Source organism: Agelaius phoeniceus, chromosome 5 (genome assembly GCF_051311805.1).
Source record: "Agelaius phoeniceus isolate bAgePho1 chromosome 5, bAgePho1.hap1, whole genome shotgun sequence".
NCBI lineage: Eukaryota > Metazoa > Chordata > Aves > Passeriformes > Icteridae > Agelaius > Agelaius phoeniceus.
Window position 1 is genome coordinate 72,025,057 of NC_135269.1, and position 18,005 is coordinate 72,043,061.

The 18,005-nt window shown below is 48.5% G+C and overlaps 1 protein-coding gene across 1 annotated transcript in view; it reads left to right on the forward strand.

Annotated features, from left to right (window-relative positions):
• The window catches only part of EXOC4 (exocyst complex component 4), a 365,227-nt gene extending 351,967 nt beyond the window's left edge, over window positions 1-13,260 (forward strand). Inside the window, exon 18 of the mRNA XM_054632077.2 lies at window positions 11,991-13,260. Within this exon, the coding sequence (XP_054488052.1) occupies window positions 11,991-12,228 (238 nt within the window). The 3' untranslated portion in view covers window positions 12,229-13,260. The remainder of the gene's footprint in view (window positions 1-11,990) is intronic.
• The last annotated feature ends 4,745 nt before the right edge of the window (window positions 13,261-18,005 follow it).

Genomic DNA, 18,005 nt, shown 5'->3' on the forward strand with positions numbered 1-18,005 from the left:
AGCCACAGCTCCATGCCCATGGCCACCACTTCTGGATATCTCAAATTTTGGCACTGAACCCATCCTGGTTTCTCTCTGCCATAGTTACTGCACTGTAGCTCAATGGACCTGACCACAGCCACTACTGACCACAGCTACTACTGACCACAACTACTACTGACCACAACAACTACTGACCACAGCTACTACTGACCACAACTACTACTGACCACAGCTACTACAGCTTAATGGACCTGACCACAGCCTAGTGCAGGAGCATGGCACACAACTACTGACCACAACTACTGCGGGCAAAATTGTCTTGATGAACCCGACCACAGCCTACTACAGGCACACATTGACTTGTTGGACCCAACCATGGCCTACCCCAGGCTGACACTGACTTGTGGAACCCAACCATGACTTACTACAGGCAAAACTGACTTGTGGAACCCAAACATGACCTACTACAGGCTGACACTGACTTGTGGAATCCAAACACAGCCTACTACAGGCAGACATTGACTTTGTGGAACCCAAACACCACCTACTACAGGCTGACACTGACTTGTGGAACTCAGCCATGGCCTACCTCAGGCAGATGTTGACTTGTTGGACCCAATGATGACCTACCACAGGCTGACTTTGACTTGTGGAGCCCAACCATGACCTACCACAGGCTGACTTTGACTTGTTGGACCCAAACACAACCCACCTCAGGCTGACATTGACTTGTGGAACCCAAACTCAACCTACTGCAGCCAGACACTGACCTGGAAACCCAACCATGGCCTACTACAAGCAGACTTTGACTTGTGGAACCCAACCATGGCCTACTACAGACAGACACTGACTTGGAAACTCAACCATGACCTACCTTAGGCAGACATTGACTTGTGGAACCCAACCATGACCTACTACAGACAGACATTGACTTGTGGACCCAAACACAACCTCCCCCAGGCTGACATTGACTTGTGGAACCCAACCATGACCTACTAGAGGCAAAACTGACCCGTTGGACCCAACCATGGCCTACCCCAGGCTCTTTGACTCGTGGAACCCAACCATGGCCTACCTCAGGCAGACACTGACTTATGGAACTCAACCATGACCTACCCCAGGCTCTTTGACTTATGGAACTCAACCATGGCCTACCCCAGGCTGACTTTGACTTGTGGAACTCAGCCATGACCTACCCCAGGCAGACATTGACTTGAAAACTCAACCATGACCTACCCCAGGCTGGCTTTGACTTGAAAACTCAACCATGACCTACCCCAGGCTGGCTTTGACTTGTGGAACCCAAATTCAACCTACACCAGGCAGACATTGACTTGTGGAGCCCAACCATGACCTACCTCAGGCAGACATGGACTTGGAAACCCAACCATGACCTACAGACATTGGCTTGAGGGCCCTGCTTGAGCTTCTGCCGCAGTTCTGTCCCCATCAGGCAGATCCCGTCGTGTCCTTCACCCATCAGCAGCTCCCAGCCATTCCTGGTTTATCAAAGCTCAGCTGGCACCCCGGGCACCTCCCCAGTCACATCCAGTTCCACCTCACTTGATCCTAAATAAATTGGAGGGTTGCCACAGTGATTGTTGTTCCCAAAGGGAAGGGAAAATTGTGGGATTTTTTTGCTGACTGGAGCAATCTCTGCTGCACTTTTGTGGAAGTGCTGACTCCCTCTTCTTTCAGGCTACATTCATTTCCACCTTCCCTCCAATTTATGCATGAGGCAAGGGGAAAAAATTCCTTAATATTCCTTATAAACTGGCAGATGGTATCGATAATTTTTTTTTTTTTTTTTACTACATGCAATAAAATGCAAATGTGTGTGGCTTATTTGCAAATGCTGGCATTAATAACTGATATTTAAACAGGTCAGATTAACACTTTTACTGATCTATTAAAAAGATTCTTTTCCAATCATTTGCACACTCAAAATCAATTTTAATATGACATGTAAATTGAATTTAATTTTTTTTACAAAATTGCATTTATCTTCCTGAGCCATTAAATTTACTATTTAATATGTACTTTCCAGCTCACTTGGCTAGAATTTCATTGCTCTTTATCTGTATAAATTTAATTAGCCTTGATATCATCAGTATATTATAGAACTAATTAAAGATTTAGATAAGTGCTGAGGGTGCTTGTTTAATACCCTATAAAGTTCCATTTGGAGAGGGAGAATTTCCGTCTCTCATTAGGATCATCCGGATTGGAGCTACAAGGAGTGGCTCAGACGTTGTTTTTTTGGTTTTTTGGTTTTTTTTGAAGAATTATTTAATGGGCTTTAATGGGTTTATCCTCCCTTTGAAAAGCCGTGTAATTGCTGTGTCTCACTGCACGCTGGGAGGGGGCTCAGAGGTGCTCAGGGACTGGGTTTCAGTGCTCTGGGGATGCTCAGGGATCCCCATTCCCAGAATCCCGGGGTTGCTGAGGTGGGAAAAGCCCTCCAAGGTCACAGAATCCAACCTTGTCACCAGCCCTGAGTGCCACCTCCTTGGACACCTCCAGGGGTGGGGACTCCACACCTCCCTGGGCAGCTTCTCCAACGTTCACCAACTTTTTCCATCCCACGATTTGGGAGAAGAGTTCCAGAAGATTTCCCCAAAGGGGGCAGGGAGAGTTCAGTTTTGTCCTAAAAAATGAGGAAATTCCTTCTGATCTCTCTGTTTACCAACTTTTGCCATGAGGAAGTTGTGGAGCTGTTCGCAGGGGTCCCAGGACGAGGGAAGAGATGAGGATCTGACTCCATGTTTCAGAAGGCTTGATTTATTATTTTATGATATATATTATATTAAAACTATACTAAAAGAATAGAAGAAAGGATTTCATCAGAAGGCTGGCTAAGAATAGAAAGGAATGGAATGATAATAAAATCTTGTGACTGACCAGAGAGTCTGAGACAGTCAGACTGTGATTGGCCATTAATTAGAAACAACCCCATGAGCCAATCCCAGATGCACCTGTTGCATTCCACAGCAGCAGATAACCATTGGGTACATTTTGTTCCTGAGGCCTCTCAGCTTCTCAGGAGGAAAAAATCCTAAGGAAAGGATTTTTCATAAAATGTGTCTGTGACAGGAAATTCCTTCTGGTCTCTCTGTTTACCACCTTTTTCCATCAGGAAATTCCTTCTGTTCTCCCACCTGAGCCTCCCCTGGAGCTCCTGTTCCCAGCGTTGTCCAAGTGATGAACCCTTGGAGGGAGGCAGGGAAAAGGAAATAAGAAGGAAACATTAATGAGAAAAGAAGAGATAAGGCAGATAACTATCAGGATGGAAAGGAGGAGGGAGGACAGGAGAGAGCTTTGGGAAGGGGGGTGATGTTCTGCACGTCCCTTACCCTTCCCTTTGCTAATTAATTCTGCGTTTAAGAGCTGATTTCTCAGACAAAAAGCTCTGCAGTGGTGACAATCCCAGTGACAGAGCTGCACGTGGCACCCAGAGGTGTTGGCTGGGGGGGTTTTTATCCAAAATGGCTTTGTCTGTATAAAAAGCAGCCCCCAGGTGAGCTGATTTGTATGTAGGGCTTCATACGCTGTGTCTGTGCTTTAAACTTTAAAAGGGAAAATAATTGGATTTCCTAACGAGGCTGTCTCTAATTAGAAGGCTGTGCTTATGCCCTTTTGAATAAATACACTTGTTTTTCTTGCCTGGCTCTGTAGTGATCAGAGCCCTGCCTGGGTACTGAGCAAGGGGTGAGGGCTTCCCACCTCTGATACTTTTTCCTGCCTTGGATAAATGGCTTAATTTTAATTCCAGCTTTTTAAAAAAACCCCATTATCATCCTTCCATCCCTTGATTATTTATTAAGGGCTGTGATTTGCAGAGCTACCACAGGAGCGTGGAGCACCACTGTACTCCAAATTCACTTTTATTTCTTCCTCTCCTGCTTTGTTTCTTTTCCCAAATCATTCCCCATCTTGGAATTTTGCACATTTTTAGGTTTTAAGTGGGGTTTTTCACGTTCTTGTGCTTTTTTGTGTTCTTGTGAGCACAGCCCCAGAGCCACCAGTGCCTCCTGTCCCAAATTGTGCCACGTGTGGTGATGGGGCAGCTGCTTGCAAGGGGCTGCGGGTGAGGTGAGCACAGGAAAGGTGGAGATCACAGTGACGGGAACATTTTTGGCCTCTTTTTGGGGTTTTTCAGTCCATGGAGCCATGTAGGAGAATGTCCAGGCCTTGCTGTGGTGTCTGAGAGGAGCTGAGGGTGACCAGAACAGCAAAACCATCCCTGATGTGACCTCCCCTAATGTTCAGAACCACTTGGGGTTCTTCTGGAGGCACATTCCCATTGGTGGAATTCCCACAGAGGGAACATTCCCCCCGTTGGTGTCCCCAGAACTGCTCTGGGCTGGTTGAAAATCAAGGAATAAATCTGCAGAAAAGACAATCAGGATTTACATTCCCTCATGGAGGATTTACAGCTCCCCTCCCACGGAGCCATGTAGGGGCTTCTTCCTCAGCCCAGGAGAAGTGTCCAGGTCTTGGTGTGGTGTCAGAGAGGAGCTGAAGGTGACCAGAACAGCAAAACCATCCCTGAAGGGAACTCCCCTAAAGCACTCTGGATTCTTCTGGGGGCGCAGAAGGAACATTCCCGTTGGTGTCCCCAGAACTGCTCCGGGCGGATTGAAAATCAAGGAATAAATCTGCAGAAAAGTCAATTGGGATTTACATTCCCTCGTGGAATGGTGTCCCGAGGGTGGTGTCCCTTATTTTAGGGTTGCAGCTGCAGTTTAGGATGAGCAGTGGTTGGAAAGAGGAGCTGGATCCATCCCTGCAAGTGTCCAAGGCCAGGCTGGATGGGGCTTGGAGCAACCTGGGGTAGGAATGTTGGCCCAGTTGGGATTAGAGGATCCTTAAGGTCCCTTCCAACCCTGCAGTGGTTGGAAGGAGGAACTGGATCCATCCCTGGAAGTCTCCAAGGCCAGGCTGGAGCAACCTGGGATGGGGAAGGTGTCCCAGGTGGAATTAGAGGATCCTTAAGGTCCCTTCCAACCCTGCAGTGGTTGGAAAGAGGAACTGGATCCATCTCTGGAAGTGTCCAAAGCCAGGTTGGAGCAACCTGGGATGGGGAAGGTGTCCCAGGTGGAATTAGAGGATCCTTAAGGTCTCTTCCAACCCAGCAGTGGCTGGAAAGAGGAACTGGATCCATCCCTGCAAGTGTCCAAGGCCAGGTTGGAGCAACCTGGGGTGGGGAAGGTGTCCCAGTTGGAATTAAATGGTCCTGAAGGTCCCTTCCACCCCAACCCATGTGTGATCCCATGAAAAGCCTGGAAGCTGTCACCTCCCATCCCTGTTTTCCATCTCATCATCAGGAGCCCTGGAGCTGGAGGCAGCAGCTCCCACATTTGCAGATCTTTGATTTAAAATGCTGCTCACTGATGTGTGTGTGTGCAAACATCCCCTCAGCCTTCACCAGGTGCAGGAATTACAGAAATTGCTGCTTCACCTGCGTTTTCCTTTGGTGTTCTGAGCTTTCAAAATTATCCTTGCAAGCTCCTGCCTGGAACTCATCTCTGCTGCCCCATATCCACTGCCCTGTGACCGTTCTCAGCTCTGCCCTATTCCCACCTCTGGTAACTCCAAAAGGAAAATCCCATGGGATTTTTTTCTTTTTCAGCCAGGCCTGAAAATCCATTTCTTCTGCTTTACTTCACCGAAGTCAACAATTTCTTGCTGTTTTTTCCCTTTTTTTTTTTTTTTTTTGGACTCACTCATCCCCCTCTATATTTAAATGTCATGATTCCACCACGATCTTCAAATATCAAAATTGAGTGATTTTATAACCACAGCTTTGGGGTTTTTTTATCATCTTCAGTTTCTTGCTCGTCCTGCCTGGTGTTTTTTCATAAAATCACAGAATTTGGGTTGGAAAGGACATTAAAGAGCATCCCAACCCCCTGCCATGGGCAGGGACATCTGCCACTGTCCCAGGGTGATCCAGCCTGGCCTGGGACACTTCCAGGGATCCAGGGACAGCCACAGCTGCTCTGGGAATTCTGTCCCAGGGCCTCACCACCCTCATCATAAAATCTTCCTTCTATCTTGTCTCCCTGTCCCCTCATTTAGTTTTTATCCAGATTTTCCATAAGTGCCTCCTACTTAACCTTTTTGACTTTCCCATTAGAGCAGCAATTCCGGCTGCTGCCAAAGCTCCTCTCTAATCCCCCAAAAGAGATGGAGATAAGGGACAGAATTCACATTTCTCCCTTTTTTTTTTTGTTCCCTTTGGCTAATTCAGCACCCAGACTGGAATTCCTGCTCCTGTCTGATGCAGAGCGGGCCCCCAGCCACGTCAGGAAAGGGATAATTAAAGTGGGACCCTTTATTCTGAAACATCTCCTCCTCTGAAGAGGAGATCAAGTCATTCTCAGGGAAATCAGGATTTCATTTGGAGTTCACCTGGCCACCTTTTGAAAACTTTTTTATTTTTTTTTTGGGTTAGAGGTGAACATTAGCATTTAAATGGAGAATGGTATTAATAGCCCCCAGAGGAGCTGGGCTCATCCTGATTGCCTTTCCTGAGATTTTTTTTTTTCCCCCTAAATGAGAAAGCTTCTTAATTTTTATTCTCTTGCTCCAAGAACAGAGTTCAAGAGACCATTTTTTAACATGGGTATCTATAGATATATAAGCTCAAAATGCCTCCTTGCAGAATGGGTTCATGGTTGGCAATTTGCTGCAGTTCCTTTCAAAAGTTCTGCTTAAAAGCCAATAAAACAAACTGGTTTGGGGGTCAGGTGGATTCAGCATTTTTGGTTTGCCCTTGGGATGCTTTTTTCCTGCAGTTGGGAACCATTTCCATCCCATTAAAGGGATATTTAACTTCCCCTGTCTGCTCTTAGCACAGGGCTGTGGTGGATCCTCCAGGGGCAATTCCAGATGGATAAAGCGAGCAGGAAGAGTTCAGTTTTATCCCAAAAAAATGCCCAAAACAATTCAAGGCAGCCTTGGACTCCATCCCATTGCCAGTGGCCAGAGGAACGGGCCATGGGTGTCTCGGTTGGGATGTGAGCTCATCACATGAAAATTGGATTTAATTTTTTTAAAAATTAACAAATCTTTGCCATCCAAACCATCAGAATTAGTTAATTATCCTGTTTGGGCCGGATGTTAATGATTTGGGATCCCTCAGGCAGTCCTTCACTCCTCATTCCCCAAAATGTGCCATCAACACTGGGGCTGGATGCCCATGGAGAAGTTTTTTTTTTTTTTACCATCCTGAAGAGCTGAAAGCTTGGAGCAGATTAATTCCCTTGTGAAGAGCAGCTCTTATTCCAGAGGAATTTGGGAGAAGAATTCCTATGGAATAAGAAAAACCTTCCTAAGAAGAACAGGTCCCTAAGAACCTGTTCCATGGTTTTTTGTGTGTAAAATCTTTCCCTGTCAGATCAGCCCGACAAATCCCATCAGTGCTTTTCAGCACAGCACAAATAAAGAGAGTAAACATGGAAATAAAAGGATTTCTCTGTTGGGATGAGTCCCTGGGACACTTTGTTCCCAGCAGCTGCATTCCCACCATCCTAGAATGAGTTGGGTTGGAAGGGTCCTCCAAAATCATCCCTGCCATGGGACACCTTCCATCATCCCAGACTGCTCCAAGCCCCATCCAACCTGGCCTTGGACATTCCGGGGATCCAGGGGCAGGGAAGTTTTGCTCCAAAGCAAAAAAAATAAAAATCCATGGCTTTCCCAGTGTGACAGAGCACCTTAAAGGAAAAAAAAGCACCTAAAAGAAAAAAAAACTCATCCTAGAATGAGTTGGGTTGGAAGGGACCTCCAAGATCATCCCTGCCATGGGACACATTCCATGATCCGGGCTGCTCCAAGCCCTGTCCAGCCTGGCCTTGCACATTCCGGGGATCCAGGGGCAGGGAAGTTTTGCTCCAAAGAAAAAAAGAAAAAAAAAATCCATGGCTTTCCCAAGGTTACAGAGCACCTTAAAGGAAAAAAAAGCACCTAAAAGAAAAAAAAAAAACTCATCCGAGAATGAGTTGGGTTGGAAGGGACCTCCAAAATCATCCCTGCCATGGGGACACCTTCCATCATCCCAGGCTGCTCCAAGCCCTGTCCAACCTGGCCTTGGGCATTCCGGGGATCCAGGGGCAGGGAAGTTTTGCTCCAAAGCAAAAAAGAAAGAAAATAAAAATCCATGGTTTTCCCAATGTGACAAAGCACCTTAAAGGAAAAAAGCACCTAAAATAAAAAAAAAACTCATCCTAGAATGAGTTGGGTTGGAAGAGTTCTCCAAGATCATCCCTGCCATGGGACACCTTCCATCATCCCAGGCCCCGTCCAACCTGGCCTTGGACATTCCGGGGATCCAGGGGCAGGGAAATTTTGCTCCAAAGCAAAAAAGAAAAAAAATAAAAATCCATGGCTTTCCCAGTGTGACAAAGCACCTTAAAGGCAAAAAAAGCACCTAAAAGGAAAAAAAACCTCATCCTAGAATGAGTTGGGTTGGAAGGGACCTCCAAAATCATCCCTGCCATGGGACACCTTCCATCATCCCAGGCTGCTCCAAGCCCTGTCCAGCCTGGCCTTGCACATTCCGGGGATCCAGGGGCAGGGAAGTTTTGCTCCAAAGAAAAAAAGAAAGAAAATAAAAATCCATGGCTTTCCCAAGGTTACAGAGCACCTTAAAGGAAAAAAAGCACCTAAAAGAAAAAAAAACTCATCCTAGAATGAGTTGGGTTGGAAAGGGCCTCCAAGATCATCCCTGCCATGGGGACACCTTCCATGATCCGGGCTGCTCCAAGCACCATCCAACCTGGCCTTGGACATTCCAGGGATCCAGGGGCAGGGAAGATCTGCTCCAAAGCAAAAAAAAATAAAAATCCATGGCTTTCCCAGTGTGACAGAGCACCTTAAAGGAAAAAAAAGCACCTAAAAGAAAAAAAACCTCATCCTAGAATGAGTTGGGTTGGAAGAGTCCTCCAAGATCATCCCTGCTATGGGACACCTTCCATCATCCCAGGCCCCGTCCAACCTGGCCTCGGACATTCCGGGGATCCAGGGGCAGGGAAGTTTTGCTCCAAAGAAAAAAAGAAAAGAAAAAATAAAAATCCATGGCTTTCCCAGTGTGACAAAGCACCTTAAAGGCAAAAAAGGCAAAACGGGGCTAAATGTGCACAAACTGATCACTGGACAAGCCCAGCAGCACAGCCCCATCCTCTCCTCACCTGCCCCAAATCTGAGCTGGCCGAAGAATTCCTGCCCCCTCGCAAACACAGGATTCATCTGTCACTCTTCTCGGGATCAGATTATTTTTTAATTAAAAAATTTCCTCTCTAAAAGAAAAGGGGAGCAGGCGAGGCAGCAGGGAAGGAGCACAAGGTGTGCATTTTTAATTGGGCGCAATTAAAAACCTCTCGCTGTGCCGCGGCAGCGCCCGCGGCCAAGCCCGATTTGCATGAGTAATTATTCACTCCATTACAGAGTCTGCTCAACTTTGCCTCCCTTGTCTTTGAAAGTATTAATAAATATTGATCAGACACTCTCCTGTTTGCCTTCGCCCGAGCAGCTCTGATGGACTCAGCCTCTGATGTTATCAAATAATGAAATATGAAAGAGGGACTGGGACGAGCCTCTTGTTCTGTGATTTTTTATTTAGGCTCTTCATTTTCCTTTCACAAGTGTGTTTGTCCCTGCCATTAGAAACCCTCTTTTGATTATCAAGAGGTGGCTGAGGAAAGCGAATCGTAAAGGATGGAGGGAATAAATAAATGGAGGAGAGGTGAGGGGAATCTGCTCTGTGGAATGCTGGCCAACTCCTTCGTGGTTTTAAAGTTGAGGTTTAAAAAACCCCAAGGAAAAGAATTAAAAGTTACCAAAAGCTCAGTCTGTCACCTGACAAACAGGTTAATAAATAATTATGTGGGATTAGCCAACCTAACCAAAGAGCAAATGTAGCTCCCCAAGATCTCTTTTGGCTTTGATGTGGGCACAGGGAAGCTGATTTACCCTTCCCAGACCATCAGCCCGGGCAGGAAAAGCTCCCAGGGCTCAGCCAGGGGATATCTGGGGGCAGAAGAGAGGAGGTCAAAGCAGGGCTGGAAATGGATGGGCTTTAAGGTCTCTTTCAACCCAAACCATCCTCTGAGTCCCAATAAAGGGGATTTTTGTCACTTTGACTTAAGGACCCGCCCATGTTGGGTGCCCAGAGCAGCTGTGGCTGCCCCTGGATCCCTGGAAGTGTGCAAGGCCAGGCTGGACAGGGCTTGGAGCAGCCTGGGATGGTAGAAGGTGCAGGGAGTGGAACAAAAGGAGCTTTGAGATCCCTTCCAACCCAAACCCCTCTGGGATTGTAGGATGACGTTCAGCAGGAAGGTGTCTGCGCTTTGTTCAGCTTTCTCTGCTCGTGGCACTGCTGAATAAAAGCAAGAGCTCATGGAATTCTGCAAAAGCAAAGGCCTGGGCCATTGTCATTATCTGTCCTTACAAACTGGGTACATGATGGTTCGTGCCTTAATCTCAGGGTGCAAAAGAAACCAACACGGCACAGAGGGTTTGCAGTGATAATCAAAACAAATGCACCTTTGTTGAATGACCACAGCAAAATGTGATAGAGGGATCAAGGGAGAGAAAAAGATAGAGAAAGAGAGAGAAAAAGAGAGAGAGAGACAGAGAAGGGGGGGGGATATAGCTACCAAACACTGAGACAAAGTCCTTTGGTCCAGTCTGTCGCGGACATCTTTTATGGAAAATCCTTTCCTGAGGATCTTTTCTCCTGAGAAGCTGAGAGGCCTCAGGAACAAAATGTAACCAGTTATTATCTGCTGCTGTGGAATGCAACAGGTGCATCTGGGATTGGCCCATGTTGGTTGTTTTTAATTAAAGGCCAATCACAGCCCAGCTGGCTCAGACAGAGAGCCCGAGCCACAAACCTTTGTTATCATTCCTTGCTATTCTATTCTTAGCCAGCCTTCTGATGAAATCCTTTCTTCTATTCTTTTAGTATAGTTTTAATGTAATATATACCATAAAATAATAAATCAGCCTTCTGAAACATGGAGTCAGATCCTCATCTCTTCCCTCGACCTGAGACCCCTGTGAACACGGTCACACCAGTCCAGTCGAGGACCTGCCTGTTATGCTGGGGAGATCTCAAAATCTCCAGCTAACTCAGAGGTGTTTATTATGATAACTCTATTGGAAATTGTGAGGGGAGGGGGGGAAATACAGATACAATAAGGCATAGATGTGACAGGTAGTCCATGTTCTCAGCAGTAAATGAGAGCCATTGTGTTCTTGGTCCAGCGGTCACAACCTGCAGGCAAACATCTCGCTTTGGTCAGCTTGCCTCCCCCACACACCTGCCCTGGTTTAGGGGTTCCATGTCTCAGTCCTTGGGAGGAGCAGAGGGGCCTTTTCACACGGGGGTTCCATGTCTCAGCCCTTGGGAGGAGCAGAGGGGCCTTTTCACATGGGGGTTTCAGTCCTTGGGAGGAGCAGAGGGGCCTTTTCACACGGGGGTTTCAGTCCCAGTCCTTGGAAGGAGCAGAGGGGCCTTTTCACATGGGGGTTTCAGTCTCAGTCCTTGGGAGGAGCAGAGGGGCCTTTTCACATGGGGGTTCCATGTCTCAGTCCTTGATGGAGAGGCTCCTCACATCTCAGTCTGTCTGTCACGGTGGTTGTAAAACAGGTGAGGGTCTGCTGTGGGGGGACCACCCAGAACTCAGGAGAATCCAGCCAGGCCGAGAGGTGGGACAGCTCCCAAGGCTGTTGTTGCACAAAGGGCACGGTGCCCTCTTCTTCTTCTCATTGGGCTCAGTGCAGCACACAGCAAACAACCCCTGTGAACCACAGCTTAGCACTGCGCTCAGCTCTCCCTGGGCGTGTGTAACTTTCTCCTACCGAGCCAGAGATTTAAGACAGGGGGAGTCTTCTCTTCAGTGGTCCCCAGATGACCATCGTGAGGCAGGTGAGAGAAAATCCGGACAGACTCTCGCAGCCCCCAAGCAGCAGAACTGAGCAGGGTGTGTTCCTCTCTGCAGGCAGTACTATGAGATGCTCTACAACACGGCAGACGAGCTGCTGAACCTGGTGGTGGACCAGGGCGTGAAGTACACGGAGCTGGAGTACATCTACGCCCTGAACCTGCTGCACCGCAGCCAGACGGGCGTGGGGGACCAGACCACGCAGAACATGAGGCTGCAGCGCCTCAAGGAGATCATCTGCGAGCAGGCTGCCATCAAACAGGCCACCAAGGACAAGAAGATCACCACCGTGTGACGCCCTCTGCCACCCCCCTCACCCGCAACCGGCCGGTGGCACCTCCGAGTTTGTTTTTTTGTTGGTTTTGTTCTGTTTCAATCAAAGAAAAAGTGGGAATCTTCTGGGCATTGTGGTGAGGAGGGAAATGCTATTTGAGATGTGGGGTTTGGGGTGGTTTTGGTGTGTGTCCATGTAAAGCTTCTTTCATGTTCTCCCAAAAGTGATTCCACAGCAGGAGCCCCGGCGGGGTTTGGGGTGGGATATTCAGCTTTGCTCTGTTGCTGCTGCTTTGCCTTGAGATGTAAAGGGAGCTGTGGGGTGGGAAAAAGGAAAATTGGGTCTTGGAAGTTCAGACCACACTAAATAATCAGCACCCTGCCAGTCAGTGCCAGGCCTGTTGATCACACGTGGGATCTTGATGGCTTGGAGATCGTTTTCAGAGCCTGCTCATCTCTGCTGGTTCTCCCTCCAGGCTGCTCCCACGTGAAGTTTCCTGCTGTTCCCACTGCTCAAAGATGGGGTTGTTTATTCCTTCAGGTGGTGAGCAGCCAGTGCTGCACGTGGGAGGTAGCACGGGACCATTTGTTCCCACTTCTCCTCTTTCATTATCCCGGAGCCATCTGGCGCCAGCTCCTGCAGCACCGGGGAGGGATGGATGCAGGAGAAAATTGCCAATATAAAATAACAAAAAAGCTTCCTTTGCTTGTCCTGAGTGTCATCTCCGAGTCCCCCCAGCTCCACGGATATTTTGTGGCTGTCATTGATGCACGGGAAGGACTGGCAGGGTGGTGTAGCTCAGCACCAATGATCAGCAAGGGCAGGAGGGCACCAAATCCAGGGTCTGAGGCACACCCAGGGCACCAATTCTGCCCTGCCCTGACCCTCTAAATTCACCTGGCAAAAGGTTCCTTATTCCTCCAAAATCTGAATCCACTGCACTTGTATTTGCCAAGAAAACTGGGGTTTCCTGTGCTGGGAAAGGTTCTCTCTGAGCTGTAGGTGCTTTGTGTGTCAACCTTGGAATTGCAGAATTAAAGGGTGTTTAAAATCCCCGGTGGTTTGTCTGGCTGTTTTTAAGAGCTGTCATCCCTGAGGTGTTGAAAAGATTCCTTTCCAGGCCCAAATTCAGTGTTCTCCAAGGCTCCATCAGTGTGGAAATGATTCTCTGAGTCACTCAGTCCAACCCTCAGCTACCATGGACCAACTCCCACCATCCATGTAAGACACAGAACCCATCAGTTCTTGTTATTAGGAATTTTCTGAGGTCTTTTCCCTCCTTTTATCCATAATCCCTCCTTTTCCCCCTCCTTTTATCCATAATCCCTCCTTTATTCCCTCCTTTTATTCATATTTTTCTCATGCCAACACTGGCCATTAACTGCAGGAGTTCCTCCCTTTCCCTGAGGGGTTTGCAGGAGGGGGGACAATTCCATGAGGGATGGTGATGGGATGTTCCTGGGATCACAGATCCGTGTTCACCTGCTCAGACACTGCCACATGGAGATCCTGGAATGCTGGATGTTCCCTGCCCAGACTTTGGGAAAGGGAAAAGGAGCTGCTTGGTACGAGGAAATCCCATTTTGTACCCTTTGAGGTGTGGGAGTGACGTGTGAGTAGCTCTGAATTCAGACTGGGCTGCTGTGGCCTGGTGTGCAACTGGTTAATTATTAATTTCTTAATAATCTGAGGCTCTGCTTTGCTGATCTCAGGCTTTGCAGTCCACGTTTCCCACCCACCCAGCAGCTGTGCTGGTGGGGGACGGGACAGATGGGATAAAATCAGGAAAATCTCATCTTTGGGGGTATTTTTGAGTCTAAAACAAGTGATTTAAATTGTTTTCCCTCGAGCTGCCCCTCACGTTGTCCATCACAGCCCCACGAGGTGTGACCAGGGCAGCAGGGACACTCAGGGACTCACCTGCAGCAGGTGGAGAGGAAAGAGAAGGTTTTTCCATTGAGGTAATTAATGTTTGCAATTAACTGGTGTCTCCTCAGGAGCTCGGACTCTCAGTCCTCTCCAAACCTTCACAAGGGAGGTGAACATTCCAGGGGTCACACCAAGGAGAAGGGCAGGAGCAGGGTGTGGAATGTGGGGATCCAGGCCTCATTCCAGCCCCCCGTGGCCATTCCTGCTCCAGCTTCCTCTCCACACCACAAGAACCTTGGACTCCATGACCTTGGAGGGCTTTTCCAGCCTTAATTCCAGGACTCTTCCTTGCAGCAGCATCTTGGAATCCTCATGGAGTATTTTTTCCTGGGAATGTGGGTTTGGAATGAAGCGCGTTTCCTTCCCACCCTGAGTGTAACACACCACAGATGCTGTGATTTTGAAGCACAGAAATCAAGTTGTTTATCACAGAGGGTTGTTCAGCCTGGAGAAAAAGAGGCTCAGGGGGCACCTCCTCACTCTCTACAACTCCCTTACAAGAGGTTGTGGCCAGGTGGGATTTGGTTTCTTCTCCCCTAAGCAACAGCAAAGGACCTCAAATTTTACCAGGAAAGGTTTAGACTGGAAATGAGGGAAAAGTTCCCCTTGCAAAGGCTCTGAGTGTTGGTGTTTGTTCCAAACCCTCTCTCGCTAACAGGAGATCCTGTGGGTGTGGGGGGGAGATTTTGGGAACAATTTTTTGTTTACAGAGCTGTGTGGTGGGTAGAGACAAGCTGTCATGGTTGGGAGTAAACAACTCCTCAGACAACCCCTGGCAATGTCCCCACGCCCCCCTCAGCCTCCCTGTGCAGCCACACTCTTCCTCTTGGCTTCCTCTTGGACACCAGAGGCTCCTGAGGGGTTTGGGGAGTCCCCTGAGGGTAAATTTGGTGTTTGAAGTCCTGGGCTCTCCACAGAGCAGCCACCAAACCCTTTTGGGTTTGTATCACGGGCCGGGGTCTCTGTACAAATCACAGACAGGACAAGGCTGCTGGGAACGTGCCTTGAGCTGTTTGATTTTCCAGCATCAGCCTCATTCCATGGCTCTGACAATGGGAAGATGCCCTCAGCTCACATCCCAGGCAGCAGACACAGAACTCAATGTCACAACTCACTTTAGCAGTTTTTTGACCAATCCCACAAAGCAGAAGCACATTGTCAGTGGTTCCATCCAACCACTCTAAGCACAGGTACCTTTGGTTAAACAATGCCTGCTTATTTCAAACCCAAACCTGCTTGTGAGCCTTCAAACACAATGCACAGAGCTCTGTTATTAACTCAGAACTCCCTCATATCTCACCAGATAAACTTTTCTGCAGCTTAGGGAGTTATTCTAGCCAAGCATTAATACACAGACCATTGTCCTATTTGTCCTTACTTTTCTACTCCTTACATAATTTTTCTGCTGCCCAATCTCATGGCTGCTGCTCAGCTCTAATCACAGTTCTGCTGTCTCTGAGGCTGCCTTTTGCAGCTTTCCCAAAACCCTCTGATTTTATGGATTCCCACAGGTCTGGGCCGAGCCCCACAGTCCCTCATTGGAGCTCAGGTGTCCTCATGGTCCTGCCCAGCTCCATCAGGCTCTGGTTGTCCTGGATTTATCCCTTCTGAGGGATGGAACAGAAGCTCAAGGCTCCTGAAAGCACCAGCCCTTGGGAAACTTTTCTGCCCTCCCAGCTTTGATTTTTCCTTTCCTGCTGTCTGGTTCCTGCTTGTCCATCCCAGCCTGTGGAAATCGGCCACACGGGGCATTTATAACACACCTGCAGCATGAGATGGTCTCCCACAGGGAAAAAAACAAAAGAGGGTGTTGGAAACTGTGCAAAAATCCTGGGAACCTCCTTTATCATTGACCTGAGCTGTGCAGAGCACGACCTACCCCAAATCTGCCCTGCAGGAGGGACCCAGTTCTCGCTCTGGGATCTCTTACGAGAGCACAGAACATCTCCAGCTCTGCAGCCAGTGCTGGGATCAGCAGGATTTGGAGCTGCTGGAGAGGGTCCAGAGGAATCCATGGAGCTGCTCCAGGGCTGGAGCCAGGCTGGGAGAGCTGGGAATGTTCCCCTGGAGAAGGGAAGGCTCCAGGGAGAGCTTCCAGCACATTGCAGGGCCTGCAGGGGCTCCAGGAGAGCTGCAGAGGGACTGGGGCCAAGGCCTGCAGGGACAGCACCCAGGGAATGGCTCCCAGTGCCAGAGGGCAGCCAGGGATGGGATCTTGGCAATGAGGAATTCCTGGCTGGGCTGGAATTGCCAGAGCAGCTGGGGCTGCCCCTGCATCCCTGCAGTGCCCAAGGCCAGGCTGGACACTGGGGCTGGAGCAGCCTGGGACACTGGGAGGTGTCCCTGCCCATGGATGGGGTGGCGCTGGGTGGGCTGTAAGGTCCCTTCCCACCCAAACCATTCAGTGATTCTGTTCCCTTGCTCCAGTCCTTCCCCACAAATCATTCTGCTGTCCTGACGTGACCCTGCAGGACACAGCAGTTCACAAAGCCTGGAGATTCTGTTTTGTAGAGCCCCATGAAATGCTGGCAGCCCTGCCAGGAACCATTCCAGGGAAGTGCTCCCCTGGTGCTTAAAGAGACAAGGAAATACTTCTCCAGACCACAAACCCGGAATGTTTACATGGGGGCCGTAAACGTTCATGAGGGTTTCGCAATTTCCTTTTTACAGCCTCATAATCTTTACTGGGTTTTAATTATGCCACAGTCCTGAAGCCTGTGCCAGACACAATAGGAAAGGTGGAAGGAAAAGCAAATTGCTCTGATTCCTTTCACAGTTCGAGTGTCAGCCTCCAGCACATCCTCTCCTGAGGGTTTCTTCCCTTTTTTATCCTCTTGATTAAGGATGATACAAACCTGATATAAATTCATTTATTGGATGTACACACATGGGCAGGGATAGGAGAGAGAGGGATGGATGATGGATGGATGGATGATGGATGGATGACGGATGGATGGATGGATGGATGATGGATGAATGGATGGATGGATGATGGATGGATGATGGATGGATGAGGGATGGATGGATGGATGGATGGATGGATGGATGGATGGATGGATGGATGGTGGATGGATGGATGGATGATGGATGGATGATGGATGGATGAGGGATGGATGGATGGATGGATGGATGGATGGATGGATGGTGGATGGATGGATGGATGGATGGATGGATGGATGGATGGATGGATGATGGATGGATGGATGGATGGATGGATGGTGGATGGATGGATGATGGATGGATGGATGATGGATGGATGATGGATGGATGGATGGATGGATGGATGGATGATGGATGGATGGATGGATGGATGGATGGATGGATGATGGATGGATGGATGGATGGATGGTGGATGGATGGATGGATGGATGGATGGATGGATGGATGGATGGATGATGGATGATGGATGATGGATGATGGATGGATGGATGGATGGATGATGGATGGATGATGAATGGATGGATGGATGATGGATGATGGATGGATGGATGATGGATGGATGGATGATGGATGGATGGATGGATGGATGATGGATGATGGATGATGGATGGATGGATGATGGATGGATGATGAATGGATGGATGGATGATGGATGATGGATGGATGGATGATGGATGGATGGATGGATGGATGGATGAGGGATGGATGGATGGATGGATGGATGGATGGTGGATGGATGGATGGATGGATGGATGGATGGATGGATGGATGATGGATGGATGATGGATGGATGGATGATGGATGGATGGATGGATGATGGATGGATGGATGGATGGATGGATGGATGGATGGATGGATGGATGGATGATGGATGGATGATGGATGGATGGATGATGGATGGATGGATGGATGATGGATGGATGATGGAT